Source organism: Anas platyrhynchos, chromosome 6 (assembly GCF_047663525.1).
Source record: "Anas platyrhynchos isolate ZD024472 breed Pekin duck chromosome 6, IASCAAS_PekinDuck_T2T, whole genome shotgun sequence".
Taxonomy (NCBI): domain Eukaryota; kingdom Metazoa; phylum Chordata; class Aves; order Anseriformes; family Anatidae; genus Anas; species Anas platyrhynchos.
The window spans coordinates 8,054,678-8,079,517 of NC_092592.1; the positions used below are offsets into that span (position 1 = coordinate 8,054,678).

The window sequence follows — 24,840 nt, forward strand, 5'->3', positions numbered from 1 at the left end:
GTCACCAACTATTTACATAACAGTCCTAGAGAATTTACTACAGCCACAGCCCTAAATTCATTGGCAATACCAGGATTAAACAGGTAGAATTTGCCTTTGCAAAACTCAGTAATATCAGCTTTTTTTAAAAAAATACATATTTTTGGCTAAAATTGTGGTCGCTTGGTTTTGGCTTCAAAAGGGATTACTTACGGACTTTAGATGTGGAATATGTGTTTAAAAGGGGATAAAAATGTGGTTCTTTCAAGTATTAACAACCCCAAAAAGACTTACATACCATTTTTCATGTGCTTTACGTGTATCTCAAAACCCAGTTTCAGATGGGAGTCAGAACAATTCCATTATTCTCTGCAAATTTGTATGCATTCTTTTTCCTTATTGAAACTGAGGGGAGGTTTAGATTTTTAAGCATGAAAAGGAGAGGTGTAACTTTTATGTTGATATTTTGGCGCTTACTTATGCAAAGATGGTGTTATAAGGAAGACAACCTATGGCTGACATAGGTGCATGGTATAAAGGTTTTTGTGAAGTTAATGGTAAGGAAATGAATCAAGGATCCTGAAGTTGACCCTTATATTGCGAGAATTTACACATGATGATAATGTAGCAATCGCCACTGAATCGGGAAATCTGATAGTGGTCAGGTCCTCTTCTGTTCTTGCAGCTCTAAGTATATGAGCATCCAAGGATGGGGCGTGAAATGCAGAACTAATTTGAGGTCTGCTGTACCTTGAGCTTCGTAAAAAATGTGTACTCCGTCCTTGGGAAGCAAAACAACTGAAGTTGGTTGAGAAGAACTGGTACTAAGAACTTTAATGAATTTTATGGGAACAAACTGCATTTCAAATCGTCCTGTTTAAAGGGCTATTTCAGGCTTCTGCATGTTGATGGCAAACCTCCTGCTATGCTGAACCAGGTTAGTTTCACTCTTGACTCTAAGCAAGCAGAACTGTTGATTACGTGTTAGGAATGAATAGAAACATTTTGTTCGTGGTTGGGTACAGAGAACAAATATGAGATTTCCTCACTTTCTGTACTGTTTGTACACTGAGCAACACTAACCAAAACATGCGAATACACATAGCTGTGCCATCTCCCTTGCTGTGGTTCTTTCAAACAAAGTGTATCTTCTGAGGGTAATCTTTGTATTTTTGTATGCAGGTTCTCTTATCCTCCTTTTTGTCAATGCCTTGCCCTGGGAGTTGTCCCAGTGAAGCCAGAAGGAGCAGCAATTGACTGCATTAATATTCAGTATTAGTATTTTGCATCTTCCATGTACAAGCCTTCAGACTGTGCTGTGGGGCTGTTTGCATCCCGAGCACTGGAAATCTCTGGATGGAAGGAAGACAAGAATGCTCGCTGCTGCCATTGGGATCAAAACATTCAGTCTGAGCAGAGTATAGATGGGAAAATTCCCCGTGAACAAAAAGATTGCAAGTTTCAGGGCTTTGTCTGTTGAATCCTGCTCTTGGATCTGCAGTTCACTTTGCAGGGAAAAAAATAAAAAAATAAAAAATACCCTGAAACCTGAAGGGAAAAAGGGTTAAAGATCCTTCCCTTTCACCTTACGCAAATATGCAAGAAATACTTGGACAAGAATGGCATGTCAGGAGTGCTGCTGGGCAGGAGGGACAGCTGTTTGTTTTTTATCCTCCCCCAGAGTACAATCTATTTAAATATTTACATGATCTCTTGCTAAAAGGCTTTCCTTTCTTTATTGTACTTTTGTGGTTCATTATGAAGTTAGGAATGGAGAAGAGGGAGAGGTTTGTAACTGTTCCCTCTTCTACTTTGTTGAAAAAAATCTGTTTTTTATATACTCTGAGAAATATTATAATGTTTTCTAACCACTTTAAGTAGTTTTGCAGAGGTTTGTACTTTGCTGTTTGATAATACTGCTTCTTCCTTTCACGTTTTATATATTTTACAATCTGAACAGGCTACCTGAATACACAGTAAAAACAAGAAACCTTGGACAATACAGCCTTGCACAGAAAGCAGTAGAAGGCTCATATGTAGATAATTTCAGAAGATTAACAATACACATAACAACAACAACATAATAATAATAATGTAAACACAGAGATGACATATTTCACATTATATTAATAATATAATGTCACTAGACGCTTCACTCGTTAACGTACAGCTCTGATAACCTCAGTCGCCCTCTGTGTGTATGTTCTGCATAGACTACTAGGTCACTGCATCTAAAATAGTAGGGATGTTCAAGACAATGTATTTTTAAGTGTGTTATTTTAAAGAATGAGCAATATTTAGTGTCATTGAACATCTTAGGTTACAAAGCTCTTACAGGAAAGTAAATATAGAGCTCCTCAGGCTCCAGAGGAAAGACTCCTGCGAGTGGTTACTATTACACCTAGGAAATATCTTTTAAATTCAATAGATCATAGGAGAATACAGTTAAATATAACTGTAGTCTTTGTTGGACTGAGGCCTTGATCATTAACTACAGTTCAAATTAAAAGGTTCTTCACTTCAATGTCAAATGAGTTTTACCAAGAACGTGTTGTGCACATGATACAGGCCTTCAAGACACACTTTGAAGTAACTTTTACATGAGCATCTCTTTCTTTTGATAACAGTAAGTACACTGTCTTGTCATCTTTAATTTTGTCAGAAAAGGCAACTGTACAAAAGCAATAATCTGTTTGTTTTTGAACAATAATACAGGTGCATGCTAGGTAGCCTCCAAAGACCGGATTCACTACCCTCTGCGAAGGGACTGGCAGAACTCCTAGAAGCTTTCGCAAGGCTGGGACCTCACTCACAAAAGTGTGCAACTCTGTAATCATTATTTTGGAAGCAATTCTTGCTCTTTTCAATAACTACCTCTATAATCCCCTTGCCAATGTCTCGGGCAGCAGTTGCAATTAAAAATTAAGCAGAGAATATATCCTTGTATATGTAGACCCTGGGGCAGGAAAGCCTTTATCTATTTTATCTGGCTATATGGGAAGATCTAAATCTCCAATAAATACAGCTAGATTTTACTTGGTACTCGCAACTCTTTTCAGCCTGGACAAGAATCAGCGTTTAATGTTGAAACGAGATGGACAACTACAAATCCCAGGGAGCACTGCTGTCAGCAGGTTTGTGCCAGCGGATTGGCATGCTGCAGGGACCAATGGCAGGCAGAGAAATCACGAAAATTCATGTGTGTCAGCTCTCTCTATTAAAAAGCGCTGGAGAGAGCTGCGGACCTGTGGGGAAATTGCCTGTTTCCCCGGGCTACTTTTAAACCTGTTTGTAAGCTTTGTATTAATATTGTTTTTTACACCCCCTGTGCCTCAGCTTGAAAAAGCCCACTGGACTAGCCCAGATGGATGCAATTTTGAACTGCAGAGCAGATGATTTGGAAGATTACTACAACTTGCTAGGATGTGATGAACTGTCTACGGTAAGAGCCTTCCCCACCTCCCCTCCAGGTTAATAACATTTTGAGTGTGCTTGTGTATCTGCGGGGAGGATTTGAAGTCCTTTATCTCCCAGGGTAGGACTATTTGAAATGCATTGCAAACCTTCCTTCTAGCCACTTTTATCTTTTATTAACTTCCTTTGCAATGCTCAATTTTCTGATCTGTCTGCCTATGTTCAGATCCTAGAATAAAGCTCTCATGAAAAATGTCTTGTAAACCAGGATTGTATTACAGATATAAGTGAAATAAAGGTTTCTTCATCAGTTTAGTTCAACATAGGATATGGTTATGAATTGTGAGCCAACTGCATAAATTTGACAACATGCAAATAATTTTGGAATACCTTTACAGTTTTAAAAGATGAAAAAAGCTATGTATATGCAACTAATTGAACATTCATAGCTGTAGATGACAGATAATGCTATCAAGTTGCTCAAGTATTTATCTTATACTTTTTCATTTTTTAAAATTGTATTAATTTGGGTAGAAAAACATTTTTTTTTCATTCATTTTACTAACGATTTCTAGATGATAATTTGCCTTCAAAAACTAGTTTTAGTAATTTGTTTTGGTAGCAGGTACATACTTTAGGGTGAGAACTATGTAAGCAATTGTTGAATGATTTGTAGGTAAGCAAGTCATTTTCTTTGGAAAGATGTCTATACATTTTTTTTTTTATAGAGTTAGGGGTGTGCTAATATTTTTAATCTGTCTGCTCTGTTTACTGGAACTAGGTTCAGACTTTGGAAAGGGAGTTTTGATTACTCTGCTGTAATTAATGATATATTCAGCATGGATAAAAGCTATATTTTGCTCAGTAAATTTAATCACATGCTTTCCTTTGTCTTAGTAGTCAAATGCTGGGATAACACCTCTGTCTCTTTTATCACTGTAGGCAAATCAGTGAGCATCTTTGTTCTGTGGCAGACGGTAATTTTTCTCTTTCCTGAGAAAATTCTCTTTTCCTGAGATAACTTCCATGTTCCATCCCAGCAGAGGGCAGTATTAAAGTTCCTGTCGAGGCTTGTTTCACAGATGCTTTTTCTCATTTTCTAGCTCATATTAATTCCTTATGGGTTTATTAATTAATGAATAATTCGAACACATGAAATAATGATTTGTCAGATTGCTTCAAATTAAATTTAAAAGGTGAAATGACTGCTAATGAGTCCTGAAAAATAATCTGTCAAGTACTATCTATTGAGAGAAGCAGCAGATGTTACAAGATTATTTTTGACTTCAGAGTATGAACTGAGATCCCAGTTTGACTGGGCACCATGATTGCCTTGTCTCAGGATAGTGCACATGACTACTTCTAGCTTTAAAAAGAAATTCTAAGCATTACAGATATTTTGCAATCACACTAATTTGTGTAATCAGAGCATTAACATTGTAGTGGTACAGGCTTCTATGGGTTCGTCTTTAGGCAGAAGCAAATTTACTCTTACACGCTCTCAGCTGCAGTATTTTTGTGCAAGGTACTGAATATTCTGTTCTTGATCTGACCTGCTTAAATTGGAGCACAAATAATCTCAATTTCTTCAACAGCATTTCTCTGTATTCAGGTAAATACCTGTGTACATTCTTGGCTTCTTGAAGAACTGAGCTCATAGACAACTACTTCATCTTCAGGAAAGAGATCTCTTTCCTACATCCTTCCAAGAAAAATGTTATTCATATCTAGTGGGTTTTGAATAACTTTCTTGGTAGAACATATCATTGAATAATTTATGTAAATTTAACGTATTTTGTATATCTGACTTAATCTTGAAATACTTCATTTATGTTTTATGTGGACAGCAGGGTCTGATGGATGAGAAATTCGTATGAACAGCTTTTCCAGCATGGAAAAAATAGTAGCTAGTTGATATTGTAGGATAAATTGTTGTAATAGCTTGAGCTGTACAAGAATGATTCAAAAAAGATTTGGCATATGAATTGTAGGATGAAACAAGATACTCTGAAAATCTAAGCCTGTCTCCAACTCCAGGGGTTTCCTGTGTTTTGTTAGAAGTTAAATGTCGCTGCTTCTCCACAGCTTATAATAACATACGGCACTATAAACTGTGTGGGAGCTTGTGAATAATATAAACCAATACCTTTCAATATTCTAATATTGGTTACAAATTTATTCTATTCCAAGCCAACCTTTTGCCCAGAAAATAAACTTGACAGGTTTTAACTTGACAGGTATTAACTGCTCCTTGTCCAGCCTTGTGGTATGCAAGGTAGATAAGCCATGTGGCACTGGCTAAGTTTCCTTGCAGAGGATGTGGAGAAAGCCATCCAAACCCACAAACTGATCCTTAGCAATACAGGCTTTTGCTTCCTGCAGTGAGATTTTGTGAAATGATACAGTTGATTAAACAAGATGAAGAGCAACTGAAGTGATACGTTTTACTTGTGTGTTCAGAAATAAGGAAGGGGTTTTGCACACATCAACTTCACATATTTTTCTTAAAGCCAGCTCACTATGTTGGGTGGCTAAGCTTCATAAAACCAAAAGCAAGGATGAGTGCATAGGCATTGAAATTAAATAAGCAGTGTCACTGACAGATGGTTGTTACCTGTTTTGCCTGTACTAAAAATGAATAGAAAAAATCAACATTCTCAGTTGTTCCTCCCAACTCCTTTCAGAGAGCAAATCTGAAAATCTTTAATGTATTTATGTATTTACTCACTTTAAATCTTGACATTCCATTTAGGTTGAACAAATTCTTGCAGAATTTAAGATTAAAGCCCTTGAATGTCATCCTGACAAACATCCTGGAAACCCCAAAGCAGGTATGTATTCTTCCCTATTTTTTCATAAGATAGCTAAGGTGACTAAGACAATAAATTTAGCCTTAAAATTTTAGTAATTGTTCTCTTGCCCAATACATTTTAAACATCATGTGTATTTGAGTGTATTCTTTAATTAGCAATCCTTAATATTCTGTTGAAAACTTGCACACTCCTAGGTGGTAAGAGCAGAAAGTCACTTGTAGTGTTTTCATTTCTAGGAATATCATTATTTTTTTTCCTATGGTAAAGCATCTTCTAATCTAGAAATTGTTTATGGAGTGTATCCCTTTCTAGAGTTCTGAAGCTGGCCTGCTTCCATGCTCAGTGGCATTCAAATGCCACACTTGCGTCAACTAGTTAATTTGCTTCCACGAACAAGCCCATCAGGAGCATATTAAATGTAGTTTAGTTTCTTTTAATGTGATTTAATGACTGGAAATAAAAGAGAACCTGGCACCACGTGAGTAGCCATCTGTTTGCAGAACATCAGCTAACATCTGAGTTTATGAAAGCATGCATGCAGTTCTTCATATCCAAGCTGTGCCTGCGACATCTAAGCAGCACCTGAGTTATTTGGAGACAGTCTTACCTAGTTGTAACTAAAGGATGGCTCTCATTGATGCTCCCCTCTCTCTGAAAAGTTTATATTCTTATAATAAAGGCCGTTCTGATCATAACTATGGTCCCCACTAAAAAATGGTTGTAGAATAATCAAATATACTTCTTATTTTGCTTAATGCATGCAAATTTTTCCCTGGGATCCTTCCTATTAGTTTAGTTATAAACTGAACAATACAGGCTACCCACTTCTGGGAGTTTGACCGCATCCACACCCTCCCCTGGGACGGCAGAGCTATGAGTGTAGTGGATGTTACAGGCGACTCCCACTCCACTGCCTCAAGCAGAACTCTCAGCCAGCTTGGCTTTTGCTCTTGAAGTGCCACCCAGGTCTAGTTTCAGTGAGTTCACAAGGCAGGGTTAAAAGGCAGAATAGGTGGGATTTTTCACTCTGATATTCCCTGCCAAGGAACCCCATTTGATTTGGCATTTGAAAGACAATCTACCACCTATTAACAATAGCCTCATCGCTAGTCTTTAATTCATTAAAAATGGTAGCACAAGTACCAGTGGAAACAATGGAATAGAGTTTGTCTGCAGCAAATTCTGACTCTTATGGCAAGGAAATGGGAGACTGCTCCACTGCATGTTACCCCTGCAGCAGCTCCCTCTAAATTCACTGAAACTCAGTAACTCAAAATGGGAGGCCAAGTGCCAATGTTGGAGAAGCTTTGTCAAAAAGAAATATTTTATACTCTATTTAACACGATCATCCTGCCTTTACTTTAAATACCTTTTTACAGTACTGGTGAAAGTTTATATTTTTGTTTTCATCTGTTTAACAAAGCTCAGTAAAGAGTAATTAAAGTAACTTTTTATTTTTTGAAAACTAGTGACACTAGAAGAAGGAAACCTCAGAGAACTGCCTCCCCAGCCTGTTGTCTGTTGTTTGATTTATGGTAATCAATTTTGATTAGTGTTTGGGCTTAGCGTATTTCAAAAGAAATCTAATTTGTGAAGTGGAATAAATGAATAATAATAGTCATAATAATAGATCACCGTAACGCAGGTGACTCATAGATAAAATCTAAATCTTTATGACCCTTCTACAAACAGTAACACGCAGCTGCATCCTTAGTAACTATGTAATGAAAAATTATCCTGTAGGATAATTTTGTAGGAAAACTAAGGGCTCTCATTCATGCAGACTGGTATCCAAGATAATATTTTAGCATATGTGGAAAAAATATCCAATGAAACGCACAAGTTAGTTAATTTGCACTATATTTAGGTTCCTCTACATGCTTGTCATGTCTGCTTGTCAATTTAGCTTGCATTGCTGGCAGCTCCCCTTTCACATCTGAATTAATTTATTTGAAAACAAGTGTTGGCTTTAGCATCTTTTTGGTTTGTGTTCTAGTGGAGAATTTCCAGAAGCTGCAGCAAGCTAAGGAGATTCTTATTAATGAAGAGAGTCGAGCACGCTATGATTACTGGCGGAGAAGCAAAATCACCATTCCGTTCCAGCAGTGGGAGGCCCTGAGCAACTCTGTGAAAACGGTTGGTGGTGTCTAAGGTTGGACATTCAGGAGAGGGGAGGTAGGGCTGGCCCAGCAGAAATGTTCCACTTAGTGACAGGGTGAGTTGCAACACTTCTCCAGATGTAGGTTTTCAGGATGGGGTAGTGCAGGGTAATTTCTAAGGAAACTCAGATAAAATTGGAGGGCTACAGAAGCCTGTTCGTAGAAGGGTTTTAGGCTAGTAGTTCTATAGCAAATTTATTACAGTAACGTAAAAGCTGTTTTCAAATGTTTCATCACTCTTTGCCTTTCTTTGCAGGGATCTTTTATTTGTTTTCAAAATTAAATTAGAACTAGGATCCTTGAACAATATTCTAAATTCCTGAAATGCTGTATTGTCCGTCAGACTCTCTGGAGTTGTACTGCAGCTGTGTTCTAAGACAGCTAACAGCACAAATGTCTGAGAAGCACAAATGACCCTACGAGTCAACCAGAAATGCAGGTTACCTAAAAATGGTGGGAGCAATTTCTTCTGTCACAGGAAACACCGCTGTTTAAATACCATTATTTCCTTGTAGTAAGGAAGTACTGTTGATTTGCACAGTGGCTTAGAGACACATGTTTTGAGGATTGATTTCCTTCCTAATTTTGCTAGTGTGATAATTTGGTGGTGTGTTCCTAGTAGGTCCCATTTCCATTATGTTTGATTATTTTCTCCCTTGTTAGAGTGCATGGTAGTTAAAATGCTACGTGATCAGATACTAAGACAAGTGAACAAATATGTTTTTCACCCCAATTCTGCTTGCCTCAGTTCTGCTTAGGAGTGATGTTTGAGAGCATCTTCAACTGAAGCATCATGCCTGAGTTTAAATGTTTGCTGGAAGTATCCCACCGAGCATAGTTCAGTTCCAAACAGAAATCATTCTGCAGACTTCAGTAGAAAAGCTTTCAAAATACTCCTGCTTTCAGAGAGCATCTTGAAATCAAAGAGATCTTTGAAAAAGGAAAGAGAAGTCACTTTCAATCCTCTTAAAAAAAGTGTCTGAACTCATGATGGAAGAAACTGGACAAAAGACCCTTATAATTACTTGATGTACTCCTACATTTTGTTCTTCATGTCTGCCTCACATAAACTATCCTCTTAAATGCTGTTTGCAATATGTTACCATGCTTTCCTTATGCTATTGATGTGCAAGCTTCTCTAGTATGTGCTTTTTTTAACCATTTATTACCAGAATATAAGAAAGAAAACTTCTGAAAATCTTTTAAAGTATGGGAATTTGTTCTTTGTTTCCTATTTTTGCATTTCTTTAGTCAATGCACTGGGCTGTCCAAAATAAAAAAGACCAAATGCTGGAAGCTCCTGACTTGAATAATAGCAACAACATAACTAATGAGATTTGGACCCAGCAATCTGAAAACGATGAATTGTCAGATGGGAACAGGGAGCAAAAAGATGTTGCAATTCCTGATGAGAAACCACAGTCTTCAAAGAATCCAGACTCCCCAAGTAAGTAAAACCAGCAGTTGCAAAAGATTGCAGTATCCAGACTCTGTCCTGAAACTGAGGCTTTTAGTCATGAGAAATTGTTCTCTGAAGCAACACATTTAATTGGTAGCTTTTAAAATGCGGTTTGGGGCTGGGGTTTTGTTTTAGTTTTTGGATTGTTGTTACTTATTTATTTTTCAAGCTTTCAGACCTTTCTCCCTCCCTACCCTTTGTTTGTCTGCTGTTTGCTAGTAAAAACAAAAAAGGAAGAAGAGGATAAAATAGTTCTTAAACTGAAATGGAAAACTCAAGTTTTCCTGTTAGACTGAAGTGGGTAAAAATCATCAACTATTTTCAGTAATTTTTTTTACAAAATAACTTTAAAGCACATTACATAAAATACATAGTTACTATATACATGTGTTTTTTAAATCCAGTATTTAATACTTATGCACAGTTTGCATCTGATGAGCTCATGAGGACTAAAAATTGAGGCTTGAAGGCTTCTTTTGTTTATTTGTTATATATTTACATATATGAACAACAACAGTGCATGCACCTGAATAAATGTGTGTTTCAAAAGCTGTCATCTGGCTAGTTAGCATTTCCTGTCTATTTTAGGTTAGTATACCTGAATTAAAGTTAGGACACTCTCTGTTCTGTTTCATCCTTTAGGAGTTTCATAATCTTATATTTATATTATCAGAGAATTATTATTAAACCAAGTCCTATCATTTCTTCTCAACTTGATCAAACAGGAAATTAAACTAAACAGGGAGGGAACAAAACCTAGTTTAAACCCAAGTGTTTGTGGAATGCAGAAGATAGATAAAAAGTTGTACAAACAAATGTTGGTGAAACATAACTAAAAATAATATTTAAAAATTGTGCCTTATAACATTAAAGTATTTTGTATTTCAGGTGATTAAATCAGCATTGTCACCTTTGTAAAGGAATCAAATTTCAAAGCAGAGAAAATGTCACCTTAGTCCTTGTGGTAGCTGGCTTGCTTTGCAGGCATCTTCTGTCTTACAAATTTTTAAGGTTTTAATTTATTTTTCATAGATTTGAATGTGAAAATTATCAAACACATTAAATGATTCCTTATTTTACCCAGTGGATGCAAATTACTGTTAATAAATGTGAATATTAGAATGCATTTATTTGTCAGAGCCAGCATGCATATCTGTGTTCATACTTGCTAATGAATGTATTAATGACTTTTTGTTTGCTTTTGCCAAGGTAATTTTATTATACCGGATCCTCCTTTTAAATGGAGATATTTTTAGTTTCTGTCTGCTGGTCAGTAAGAATTACAGACTACAACTCCACATTTCAACCTGAATAAAAGACTTTAACAGTAAGTCTGGTAGTAGGTTTCAGCTTCCTGATATGGGAAGTTCAGATTTTAATATTCACAGCTCATAGATGATAAAAACACAGCACTGGGCCAGAAAAACATCATACACATCAAAACATGGGCCTGAAAAACTCTACTTCTTTGAGTGTGAGAAGAACCAATAAACCTTCTCTTTATGCTGCTGCCTTTCACATATGTGGAGATTAATCCTGTAACCCTGTCTTCTTTAGATTAAGCAAATGTAGTTTTTCATTCTTTCAACAACTCAGTTTTATACTAGTTTATAATAATTTACTTGCCTTTTTCTCTCTCTCTTTTTTTTTTTTCCTCAGGGTTTTCAGAGGCAAATTACTGGCACTTACGTTTCCGCTGGTCAGGGGACACCCCATCAGAGCTTCTGAGGAAATTCAGAAACTATGAGATCTAAAATGCAAAATACGCAGGAGTGTGAGATCGTCTGTTCAACAATTCAGTATTTTTTGCAGCAGCTTTAAGTTATTTGTATTTAGTATTCATTCACTGTGATGTGAACATTGTTTGAATAGATGTCTTAATACTTATCTGTTAACACACGTTCTATGAGCATTACAGATGGAGGTTTTGTTTAATAAGCAAGCTTTAATAAGCAAAGTCCTTTTCAGTATTAACATAAAGTAATTTTGTGTAGTTATCTAATATCTTATATATTGTTTCTTGTATTATTAAATGTTATGTAGTAAGTAGTATTTTTCTCTACACTGTGAGGTAAAAATATACTCTCAGTAGAACCAAAAGTTCATGCTAGACTCCAGGATATTATGCTGTTAAGTGATGATCTTCCAAAAGCTGTATGACAATGAACTTCAAACAAAACTGTGCTTATTTCTAAACTATGTACTTTGGTTATCTTCTTTTATTGCATTGTACTTACTACAGTGATTTGTAATGCATGCATGCACAAGGCTATAACAATACTATAACTTGTTGGACAATTACTTACAATATAAATGCAGTAAGAACCTTCTTATTATCCAGAAGGTCACTGTGCTGGATCAAGCACTCTTAAAAATCACCTGCATTCTTAATAAGTAAGTTTTTCTGCACCAAGTATTTATTTTGGAAGGCAGTTCCAGAACCTCACTTCAGATAGAAACATTCTTGTTACGATTTACTGGTGGACATCTGATACCCCTTGTATGTATGCCAGCATTGTCCTGGCTTGGTAGTAACTGCCCTCCCTGCTGTGGCCTCATATATAGGGCCATATCAGGGTTTGTATGCTAAGTAATGAAAAATCAGGCCAGTTACCATTAATGTGTTTAAAATCTTACAGGTCCAGCTTTTGGTATTTTGAACAAACTTTTAAAATTCTGTTGCACTTGTTCGTTTTGCATTTGCTTCCTTTTTTGTAACCCTGGCTAATATGTCAGTACATGTACTTTTGTGTACACAATTCCATCAGTAATTCTAACAAATAAAGCTACATACATACAGAAAGGGTTGATTTCATTTTTTGAAGTGAAAGCCTCTACTCAATGCAGAGATCTCTCTTGAATTTCTTGTCACTTGTCCCACCAGTGGGGAAATGCTTAAGGCAGTCTGGTTATAAATCCTGGGCATCTCCATGGAAAGTTTTACCTAAAAAAATTGCAGTTTACTCCCAACATGTAAACAATACTAAATGTCTGTTCCTGGAGTGACACATTTGGCCTTGTTGTGCAGTGGTATGATGTGCTCACTGACTTACCATGCTTCTGTTTGATGTGTATTGCTACAAACTGTAACACAAGTACTTACCAATGCAACCCAGAAAATCATGGAATCATGGAGCACTTTGGGTTGGAAAGGATCTTGAAGACCATCCAGTTCCAACCCCCTGCCCTGGGCAGGGCCCCCTCCTAGCAGCCCAGCCTGCCCAAAACCCCATCCAGCCTGGCCTTGAACACCCCCAGGGATGGGGCAGACACAGCTTCTCTGGGCAGCCTGTGTCAGTGCCTTAACACCCTCTGAAGAATTTCTTCCTAATGTCTAATGTAAATCTACCCTTTTTTAGTTTAAAACCATTCCCCCTTGTCCTATCGCTACACTCCCTGACAGAGTCCCTCCCTCCCTTTCCTGTAGCCCCTTTTAGGTACTGGAAGGCTGCTGTAAGGTCTCCCTGAAGCCTTCTTGTCTCCCAACTGAATAAGCCCAACTCCCTCAGCCGTTCTTCATAGCAGAGGTGCTCCAGCCCTCTCATCATCCTCACGGCCCTCCTCTGGACACGCTCCAACAGGTCCACATCCTTCTGTTGTTGGGAACCTCAGAGCTGAACACAGCACTCAGGTAGAGTCCCACAAGAGCAGAGTAGAAAGGGAGATCTTCCTTTCCCTGGTGTCTACACTTCTTTCGATATAGCCCTGGACACAGCTTTTTGGGCTGCAAGCATATTTTGACAGCTCATGTCAAGCTTCTTATCCACCAGCACCCCCAGGTCCTTCCCCTCAGGTCTGCTCTCAGTCCATTCTCTGCTCAGCTTGTATTTGTGCTTGGACTTGTCCCTACCCAGGTGCAGGACCTTGCTCTTGGCCTTGTCGAATGTCAGGAGGTTCAAGTGGGCCCACCTCTCAGGCCTGTTCAGGTCCCTCTGGATGGCATCCCTTCCCTCCAGTGTGTCGACTGTATCACGCAGCTTGGTGTTGTTGGCAAACTTGCTGAGGGAGCACGCAACCCCACTGTCCACGTCACTGACAAAGATGTTAAACAGCAGTGGTCCCAATACTGACCCCTGAGGAACACCATTCGTTACTGATCTCCACCTGGACATTACGCTATTGACCACAATTCTTTGAGTGTGACCATCCCACCAATTCCTTTCCCACCAAGTGGTCCATCCGTCAAATCCATGTCTCTCCAATTTAGAGACAAGGTTGTCATGGGGGACAGTGTCAAGTGCTTTGCACAAGTCCAGGTAGATGATGTCAGTTGCTCTTCCCCACCCATCAACGCTGTAACCCCATTGTAGAAGGCCACCAGATTTGCCAGGCAAATGTGTACATCTTATTAGCTTAATTAATATCATTATTCTGGTGCCAGTTTTCTTTATGGGGCATTACCAGTGTTGTTTGCTGATAGTGGTTACGTTTGCACCAATCTATTTATAAAAGCTCAGAGTAATGCTGGTTTGTTGTTACAGCTACATTGACCCTACCTTTGATGGCATCGGGAGTGACAGCTATTTTTACAACATATAAACTTGCTTATCCAAAATCTTTTGAATATTTCTAGATGCTTTTCCCTTGCATATTTTGTACCTGAAAACATTAAAGGCACAAAAGTAATAATCCTCTGTAATTTCTGCCAAATGTGATTATGTATTTTCTTTTAGTGCACGTGCTGCTTTCCTCTATACCTGCTCAAGACTTCCAGTCCACTTTATCAGAGAGGGACTGTAAATAATGTTGCGTACTGGGAATGGAGAAAACACTAGTCCATAGGAGAGATACATAGTAACAGGGTACAATTTTTCTCTCTTCTACAAAAAGATGGAAGTGCAACCAGATGAATTACCTCAGATCAGATGACATCTGAGTCTTCCCTCCCCATTTCACTAGCTCCTAAAGGTAAAAGTGGATACTTTGATGGATGATTTAGTGCCTAACCAGGTGGTTAACTTTATAAGTGAGCATACACTAGGGCTTTGAACAGACCTTGATGTCACACATGATTAAAACTGGGCTGTTTCGGCAAATCACCTTTGGATATTTGTTGCAGATGTTTGGAAGGTTCTTAGCTCCTCAAAAAGCAATAGAAAAACTTGCATTTTGTAACATACCTGCTACAGATCAATAATTGTATTCATATTTGCCCTAGAGAAGGAGTAAATTACCCTAGTACACTGATACAGACATTTCTTATACTTGCATAGACACTTTAACTTGAAAGGCCCAATTTTCTTTGTTTCCCAACTAGGAGGTGATTTAACATTTCCTAGCAGAGCAAACCTAGCAGCACTGGAAAGCAGGAGGAAGCTGTGCAGCCTCTTTTGTTCTGGGGACAGTACTGGTGTGACCTGACCTGCTCGCCAGCAAGAACAGTGAACTGGAATAAGTGGGCACCCCAGTTCTCCCTCATCTTAATGTGGAAAACAATAAACACCTGACAAATTTCTGTGTTAGGTGATTCAGGACTTTACCCACCTCTCCCCAAGCAGAAGATGCTTTTTCAGCTTGTTTTATATATATATATATGTTTTATATATATATATATATATATATATATATATATATATATATATAGTGGTTTTAGAAGTCTTGTTGCCAGTAGCATCAAAAGACCAGTAAACATCCCATATGACATTACTAACAATAATGTGGGGCCTTGGCCTCTGCACTTAACATACTTGACATGCTTAAATATAAATTGCCACAGGGGCTGTAAGATGCGGCTCTCAAGCTTTTAAAAAGATAGCCAGATATATGTGGTTTTCTAGCACCCAAAGAAAGAATTCATCTTCCTCTGCAAAATGGAGACAGCTGCAAAAGAACAGTAATTGCAGGTAGTGCATTAGGATTAGAATCTTTGAACTGCAAGCTGGGAAGAGGGCAGACACCTGCAAAAGCTGCAGGGGAGGGGGATAACTCCTATTTTCCTCTTCAGCACTCCCTATGAGTTAAGTAGATAATAAAGGGTTCTGAATCTGGTGAGTATCTGAGGGGTCTGACTTGGTGTGTCTTGTATTATATAAAATTAATATAGCCTTAATTCCTGCTGTGATTCCTGGTTTTGTGCAAATGCTGAATATATGACTGAGAATGTTCCAGTTCTTCACAAGCTTCTTGTTTTTACCAGTTGTTTTGGTAACACTTCTCAAGTGGCAATGTAAGAATTAAAATGTTGATGATGGATACAAATAGTATAGGACTTAAAACCTCAGGCTGAGTAATGCTGAATGATAGGTAAGGTCATTTCCTGAATGCTTGTTTTATTCTTCAGAAGAGACATGAAAAAAAAAAAAAGGCAGTTTATATGTTCTATAATAGAAGTAAGTATCCTGATGATTAAAACAGATACTGACTAGCTTTAATTTCCTGAGCACGAATATTGCTATCTTACACTTTCATATCCTGAAATGAGACAAGACTGCTGGGAAGGTAAGCAGCAAAGCTGTTATAAAGCTGGTGAAACTACACAGCAAAAGATAAAGTAACTCAGTAAGTCTGAAGCCTCTGTTCCTGTCAGATGGGGTGATACTTATCAGTTAGTTTACGCTGGGTATTTTTATTGCAGCTCAGTGTGTGTGCTTGTGCTGTGGTTATGAGAGTCAGCAAGCCTGCCCCCTTGACGTAGGTGCTGCATGTTTGGTCTTCCACCTTCATTATATTAGTCTATTCGTCCTTCCATGTTAATGAAGATGAGACTCTTCAGGCGCTCTGTTTGTCCCAGCTTTGAAAGGCTTGCGTCTGAATGATTACACTGCAGCACAATATGGAGAATGGGAAGCTTTACAAGTCTTAGGTCTCTGGTGTGTATCAGAACCTGTCACAGGCAATGGATGTTGCAGAAAGGCAATTTATTTTCCCCTCTCTATAGCATCTTCACAGGGGTTTGTTCCTGGTCCTTTCTCTTGGTGGGGCAGTGAAGGAGAAGGGCTACTTCTCTATGAGATTCACTGCCATTATCCAGATTTCCAGTCTGGATGTACAATGTAGTTCTGTTTTGGACATAAAGATTTGCTTGCCTCTTTTTCAAACTGCCTCTGTGAAGACATCAAATGACCCTGAGGCAAGTGATTTGCTACAGCTCTTTTAAGGAGATGGAGTTTGACTTGGGTGGCAGTCCTTACAGAAACTAGATTTACCCCTCAGGACTGTTAGAGCTGGTTCTTTAGTAGCAGTTGATTTCCACGGTACCCCCAGGTTTCTGCTGGGTATAGGATTGCCTGGTCTTCCCCTTTCTGATCCAACAACATTGTGTGCATGATACCTATGGGAAGTGGGGCAGGACCATTAACAGAAAGATTCAGAGGCGTAACAGACTGTTCCAGCTGCTTGCACCATGGTGCCTTTGGTATTTTTCTGCTCCTTGCAGTCCTCGATTCCAAAGGACCTGAGTCCTCTCCAAGTCCATCCTTGACCTGCCACTGCCAAAGGACAAAACTCATTGTTTCAGTATGAACAGATGATAAAAAGGAGCCTGGATATCTTAAGCATCCCTCTGCTAGATGTATGCTGAGCCAGATTTGGGGCAGAAAATTGCACAGATATGTGGAGCAGTATCATGCTGAGCCCACACGTACCATTTGGGGCCTGGACTCTAGAAACAGATTCATTACTGCCCTGCTTTTTCTCATTCTTATAGCTGAGGTTTAAAAAGGGAAGCAAACCAGAACAGTAGCACTCTTAGCTCTCTGCTACAAAATGGAAATCAAAAGTGACAGGAGTCTAGGAGAGAGACCTAGTGGACTAGGACTCTAGTACTGCTGATGTGCATATAGCTTTAGCAGACTGTTTGGCAGTCGTTACTTTCTTGTGTAATTACAAACAAACAACAACAACACAAAAAGGCAAAAAAAAACACAGCCAAGCAAAAAAACCAACTCCTTACAAAAAATAACTGCAATTAAAACCATATGTTCCCCCCCCCCCGCCCCTGTAGTGCCTTGATGGGAACATTTTTATAAATCTTGCTGTAGGGGGAGGGTGGGAAATCACTTGGGTGTTTGCTGCTGCTTTTTTGTTTCAACTGCAAACTTTAGGGAAAATCACTTTCAAGTAGGAAAGTTTCATCAAATGTAAATACTTTGTTAGACAAAGAGATTTGTGCTGCTATTCTGACAGACTTCTTATTTTTCAATGCAAAATTTAAAATAACCCTATCTTTTGGTGTTGGTCATTTGACAATTTGACATTTCCATCACTAGCAAGGTTCCAGTGGAAGGATGTATGGAAGATGAGATCGTCTTAATAACTATTTATTAGGTGGTGCTTTGTCTTTGGATCTATTAAAGTGACAAAACATGTTATTTTGAAACAAAACACTTAAAGTGGTCAGTAAAAAACTGGGAACAATTTCAGTGCTTTAGTAAAAAAGATGGACTTAATGCAAAGCCTGCCTGCTGTGTTTTGTATTTCGACTCTTTTAAAAATTTTTATTAATTTGGAATGCTACCCAAAACTGCATTTCATAAAACAGAGCTTTTCTCGTCTGTTCCAGATTAGCAGGGTGGGTGGGATCTTCAAGTTAAAAACAACAACAAAAGAGTGTTTACATTCTTGATGTATTAAAAAAAATCAAGTCCTCCATAGGGAAAAGAAGTTATGTTTTGGATTTCTTCTTCAATTGGTATTTGAAACTTACACACACTTTGAAAACTACAGATGCATGTGAGCAGAAAGCTGTAAATCCTTGATGGAGATCTAGGAGTAATCAGCTCAGCTTCATTCATGGAAAGTGTGGTGGAGGAAGTACAGTCAATGTAGTGTAGTCTGCTGCAGGCAAGAGTTTATGTATTTTGCATCAGCTATAGGACATGGGGGAGGAGAATATTCTTGTGGGCAGATCAGCACACGGTGTAACAGGACTAATCCTGAGCTTTGTACTTTGGCAGTGTTTCTTTTGGCTATAGAGGACCAGGGTGGTGAGCTGCAGGGAGAGCACTCACACCAGTGAACCCTTCTTTCACCTCTGTCAAGTGTTGTTTTTCACACGTGCTTTACATGAAATGCTGAAAACTTGCACTGGGCACTGCTGCTGCTTTCGTACTACTTTTTGGACAAAGCCAGAGGAGCAGTGTGGAAGCACTACCTACTGAACTGCAAGAGAATAAATACTAGAGAACGCCTCTACTTGCTGCAGACTGACTTTGAGCCCCGTGAGAAGACATAAGGAGCAAAAGCGGCAAGGCCCGAACGGCAAAAAGTAACCCCCACCGGGCCGCAGCGAGCAGGGTTCGAACCTGCGCGGGGAGACCCCATTGGATTTCAAGTCCAACGCCTTAACCACTCGGCCATCGCTGCTGCTGGTACCGATAGGCTCTGCACAGTTCCTTACTCAGCCTCCCCGCGCGGCCCTCCCCGCCCCCGACAATGCTGGCAGCCAATGGCAGCCGCCGCCGCTCTGCGTCCCGCCTCCGCCGCGGCCGGCGGGGCCAACCGGGAAGGGGCGGGCGGAGACAAGGGGGCGAAGCCGCGGCGGGCAGGGGGCGCCCGCAGTGCCGCGAGCCAACAGCCAGGCGCAGGGACGCGGCTCGGTGCCTTGCGGGAGGCTTACGAAGAGCTGAACGCAGGCTCGGCGAGCTAGTTTTAGGGCTCCTCTTCAGCCTGAGCTGGGGAGAGAGGGGCGTTAGGAAGCAGAGGTGGGGCTGTAATGTCACATAAAGCACTCGTCTTGTTTTCCTTCTGCAACGCTTACGCAGCTCTCTTTAGCGTTTTAAGTTAATAAGGTTAAAAAGCTGTAGTGCTCGCCTTACGCACCCAGTGTTAGCAATGAGTTCGGTTGGGTTTGGGCTGTTGTCAGGTACCGGGGTGCTGCTGCTCAGTCCTATCGTGACAGCCAGCGGAGAGGTGGGCATTGGCTCTCATGGGAAACTGGGACGGGTGGTCACAGGGCTTTGGCAGAAGCAGGTAATTCTGCAGCTGGGTGCAGGCCTGTAGTGCTAACAGACCTCTGACCGCCCCCAAGGCAGGTGGTAGAAGGCTGGCATGGTACAGAAATATGGTACTGTGTGTTAGGGGTTGTTTGTTTTCCTGCACGTAACTGTAGAAGGTTCAATGCCACTGGTAGTATCTGCACATTTCTTCATTCTCTCCCACGTGTCTCTTTGTGTTGTGGATCTAGTTAAAAAGAAGGTCCCAAGCTTCATTCTGAATTTCTGCTTGTGCTGTTTAATGCTTTAGACAATGAGGAATATTTTAAAAACATGAACATGTAAAATGGTTCTATTATCCTGCTTTGTATCGCCCTATCTGACTCATTAGTTTGGCATCATAATATTTTTTATTTAAATTGCTAGTTGTTTAACGTGATGTTTTTCTGATGTCTGTGTAATTTTGTATGTTAGGGTAAGGCCCCCACAGGCTGCATTACGCCTGATAAAATAATCTCTTCGTAAGCCCATAACTTGTACCTGGTTACACAGACATGAAGGTGCAAAACATGATTATGCTAAATTCTTATGTAAACAATTGCTCAGCAAATACCAAACAGATGAAGAGCAGGGTGAGGCAAAGTGGTGCCTTCAGTATGGCCTCGTATAACCAAGGGGAACTTAGTAAAGGAAATAAACATAAGTGGACAATCACGGATCATGTTGGTGGAGAATGTGAGTATTTGTCAGGTGAAAATGCCAGAAAAGTCTTGTTGGGGCTTTTAGTACAAATTTTATTTCTGTGCTTTTATTAATTTGAGGACAAGGAACAAAGCTCTTTACTTCTTTATTCATGGATCTGCTGCAGTTTTACTTTACAGAAAATAGATTACTGCCGTGGGCAGGGCCCCCTCCCACCAGCCCAGGCTGCCCAAAGCTCCATCCAGCCTGGCCTTGAACACCCCCAGGGGTGGTGCATCCACGGCTTCTCTGGGCAGCCTTTGCCAGTGCCTCACCACGCCCTGAGTGAAGAAATTCTTCCTTATGTCTAATCTACATCTCTCCTCTTTTAGATCAAAATTGTTACCCCTTGTCCTATTACAATACTCCCTGATAAACAGTTTCTCCCCAGCTTTCCTGTAGCCCCCCCTTTAATTACAGTAAATTGGCTACTTGATTTAGACTCAGCACGTGTGATGTTTAGTGCTGAGATTTTCAGTCATTCAGCAGGCCATTTGAAGCTGTAACTGAACTGATGGATATTTACAAACCCTTGGGTATTACACAAGATCTTGATCTTCTGAACAGCACATTTCTAGAATGAGTAAAGGGCAATGACTGGGACATAAATTAGTTGGTTCTATTCTGGTCATGAATGAAAGCCTCAGCAACTTAAGGTTGTTGAATGACTTCAGAGATCTGTGCAATAGATAGCTGATGAGAGCAGGTGGCCACCTGAGTCTTGTATGTTAGTTGTACAGAAATATTACTTTATTTTACCCAGAAATCATAGTACAAGACTTTAAAATGCTCTGTATTTTTAATTTTACCCAGTGTTTAAGGATGACAAGAGGAAAAATTCTCTTATCTAAATGAAATATAAAATTGTCTCACCCTGCTTTTCCAGATGTTTTTTGTTATTTCCATTGAAGGAAAATGAAAAAAATCCATTGTACTGATAAGAATTAACATTCTCAAAGTCTAAATTAAAATAGTATTGGTTTTAGACTGCAGAAACAGTTCTTGAATTTAATTCTACTGAAGAACTACTTCGTACAAAGGAGTACTTGTTACAGTAGCTTTGGAGGATTCTAGATTTTTTTTTCCTGTATTTTATTGAAGAAGAGTTTTTCTTAATCCTTTTCTTGACTGAGATGTTAGAATTTATGTCTTCACTTAAGAATTCTTGATAGCTACTATGTTCTAGAATTACTCTTTTGTAAGCTTAAAAAAATATGGAAGTTATTACCTACCACAGAGAGATTTTTGAGCTGCGTAAGGAAAATGTTCAAGAGAATCAAAACTCAGCATGTTTATTAATATTTCATGTGGGTTTGACAGAAGCAAAATTAATGTGAATGGTATCATTAATGTCTGCAATATGCAAATGATCACATTGCCACAACTCTCACATTGTTTTACCTCTGTTCTAATAACTGCCCCAAACTACAACAGCACAATTCTTGTATCTCAGGAATTAGGTTAACTGGCACTGATATTAAATTATGCAACTGTATTTTGGAGTTTCTATTTGATCTCCTTGTCAAGATGTATGTTTTAAATCTACTGAAAGTTATGTTGGAAAGACAATTATATGTCTTATAAGAAGGAGTGGGCTGGCTATAGAGATTAACTTAGTATGTCTGCAGAGCCAAACTCAGACTTAGGGTTTGATATAAATGCCCCCACTATCTATTAGCAGGAAATCCAAGCTGCTTCCTTTAAACCAAACTTATTTGATACCAAAAACAAGGTTACCAGTCTAAACTTATAAATGGCAAGACTGTATCCTTGGGGGAACTGTATAGTTAAATTTTGTGTGGTGACATAAAGATGGCTTACAACGGTCCACCTGGAAACCCCTGCATGGCTGACAGCTACATAGACATAAGCCAGTGTGTATCCAAGACTACTCAGGTTTGAGGGTTTGAACCTACAGCTTGAGGAGCAGTTGACTGCAGCCTCACTCGAGTGACTTATGACTCAAGTTACTTATGTAAGTGACTCACTCGCTTATGCAAGTCTTCCTTGAAAGGTGAAAACACCATAGTCTAACCGTTCCAGTCCCAGAAGCTTTTGCCAGGCTACAAGGAATGGTGACATCTCAAACATACTTGTGGTATTCTAAGACACAAACTTGGAAATATATTCAGTGTCCTTTGTGGCTGACAATTTGTAATGTATTACTTTTATATTTTGAATTTAGGAGCCTCTACTTCCTAGCAGGACAAAATAAGAAATTTATTTTTTCTTTAAATGCCTGTTGTAAGTGGTTTGGATTCACATGAATCCAGGACTTGAGTTAAAAGTGTAATCTCAGTAAAACATAATCACAAGAGTTAGCTGACTGGTGTAAATGGCACACACAGTGTTGTATTTAACCAACTATATACAATTTAACCTTGAAAAACATCCTCTCTCCAGTCGTCGCTTGAGTTAGAGTGACCCCCAGTGTTCTTTCTGCAAGCTGCAAGTAACACAGCAGATAAGATGTGCTGCAGGTACTGCAGGCAGAAGGAGCAGGCTTAAGCACCTCTATATAACCTGTGTAGATGAACAATGATCAAAAATGTATCAGGGAAGAACAGTATTTTCAGGGTGCTACTTGAATTCTAGCACTCTGCTACAAAGTCACAATTATTGCCAAGAGAGAAGGAGATCTTGCTACAAAACAAATCAATAAACTATTCTAAACAAAGCCTCAATTAAAAATACCATTGCGTGTTAAATCCTAGGTACTTTGAGATAGTAAAACTTAATATCTAAAAAAAATCATGAAAACATCCAGGTATAACCCTGAAGTAAAATCCTGAAACAAATTCTTAAACTAATAAACAGGTAGCTTGCCAAATGCTGGCGAGTTTCCCCATATGTGGGTGCTTAATTAATAATGCACATTACCTATTGTACATGATCTTATTTTAAAGATCTTGAAGTCCAAAATATCTATCTTCAGGAGACTTACGCAGCATAAGAAGAGAGAGGTCAAAAGAAAACTGAACGAGTGGGATTGAGCTTCCCTAGCATTTAAGTAGGCACTTGACTTCTGGATGCCATAGCCGGCTTCTCGGGTCACTTTGTAGACGTTAGAGAGAGGGAGATCCCTTGGCAGGTGATTAAGTTCATCTATTTTAGAATGGTATGAGCAATTCCTGAGAAATACATTCCAGTATCAACTGAAGGGCCCTGAAAATGCCTAGGTTTGAGACTAATGGCTTAATGAAAGCATTTCATATGTTATCAATGAAAAGTAACAGTAATTTTACACACAGTTAATTTGCATACAATGATACTGCCAATGATTCAGCTCACTGTCAGAACTCATGCAGTTAACACTGCTTTATAAATGTACTGTTCTGTAATTTTAGATTTTTTGGACCTATGCAATCTGTTTTTAAATAGGAAAAATATTACAGCTTTCAGGAAGGATTGTGTTATTAAGAATGTTTCCACAAACTGGAAATGCAATTTAAAAATACTTGTTTTGGGAACGCAAGCTAAACTAAAACCATTAATACTTGGAATTTTTCTTCAGGGTAGCACTAAATGTGAAGTAAACACTAAAAAAGCTTTAGTATATCTCATGGGCTTTTACTTAAGACTTCACGAGTACATAGGATATATGATATGAACATAGGATAACATGTAAAATTTCCCATTGGATAAGTGTTTTGGAAAGTAAGTTTTTCTCACAAAAGAATCTTAAGATTCTTATTTCTTCAGTCAGTTAAAACTAGCAAGAACAGGACATTGGAAGAGATAATGGAGAGAGAAAAAGATGTTTAAAGACTTACATAAAATAAGGGTAACGAGGTAAGTTTGCCCATATTTTTTCATGTCTTTAACTGCAGTAAGTAAAGAGCATAAATACTGCAAAAATTTTCACAGGAATATGGACAGTTCATTAAAAAAAAAAGTAGGAAAAATATGTAATTGATAATCAGTATCCAAAGGTATTCTTTAGTATTAAATAATTTCTGTATTACTGTTGTCTTTACAAATATAGGACTGAGCCCCAAGCACTTTAACTTCGTAAAAATGTTTAACTTTTCTTTTTTTTTTTTTGACCTCAAATGCAAGGTTCATTTGGTAATACCTATTCCATGTCTTCTCACTCATTTGCTCTGTGCCCTTTAACTTAATCAATCTATCTGCTTTACAAATTGAATAGTTTCAACATTTATTCCTATTAGTAAGCCAGACTTTCCAAATGCAATTCTTTTATTAAAAGCTATTAATGTTATGCCTCTGCTGTTTGCAGAAAAAAAAAAAAAAAAAAAAAATTAGATTCTGCCTGCTAAGAAACATTTGCAGCAATGTTAGTGGAACAGCAACTTAGTGCTTACATGTAAGTTAAAATATTCAAGAGGAAATTTTACATCTCCTTTGACGAATGCAAGTGAATTAATGAATCCAATGCAAAT

The 24,840-nt window shown here is 38.7% G+C and overlaps 1 protein-coding gene and 1 non-coding gene across 2 annotated transcripts; one reads left to right on the plus strand and one right to left on the minus strand.

Moving 5' to 3' along the window:
* Positions 1 to 3,136: 3,136 nt before the first annotated feature.
* DNAJC12 (DnaJ heat shock protein family (Hsp40) member C12) lies at positions 3,137 to 12,627 on the plus strand. The gene is made up of 5 exons (XM_013092316.5): positions 3,137 to 3,421; positions 6,146 to 6,224; positions 8,203 to 8,342; positions 9,617 to 9,812; positions 11,484 to 12,627. The coding sequence occupies exons 1-5, from the start codon at positions 3,344 to 3,346 to the stop codon at positions 11,576 to 11,578; spliced, it is 588 nt and encodes a 195-aa protein (XP_012947770.1). The 5' UTR covers positions 3,137 to 3,343; the 3' UTR covers positions 11,579 to 12,627.
* Positions 12,628 to 19,045: 6,418 nt separating this feature from the next.
* TRNAS-UGA (transfer RNA serine (anticodon UGA)) lies at positions 19,046 to 19,127 on the minus strand. The gene has a single exon. It is a non-coding gene; the product is annotated as a tRNA-Ser (tRNA).
* Between the last annotated feature and the right edge of the window lie 5,713 nt (positions 19,128 to 24,840).

What these genes read in the sequence shown, in the direction of transcription:
- DNAJC12 (XM_013092316.5), top strand. Translation starts at nt 3,344, where the DNA reads ATGGATGCAATTTTGAACTGCAGAGCAGATGATTTGGAAGATTACTAC. An exon ending in GATGTGATGAACTGTCTACG is followed by an intron (nt 3,422 to 6,145) that starts GTAAGAGCCTTC and finishes CATTCCATTTAG; the next exon opens with GTTGAACAAATTCTTGCAGA. An exon ending in TGAGCAACTCTGTGAAAACG is followed by an intron (nt 8,343 to 9,616) that starts GTTGGTGGTGTC and finishes GCATTTCTTTAG; the next exon opens with TCAATGCACTGGGCTGTCCA.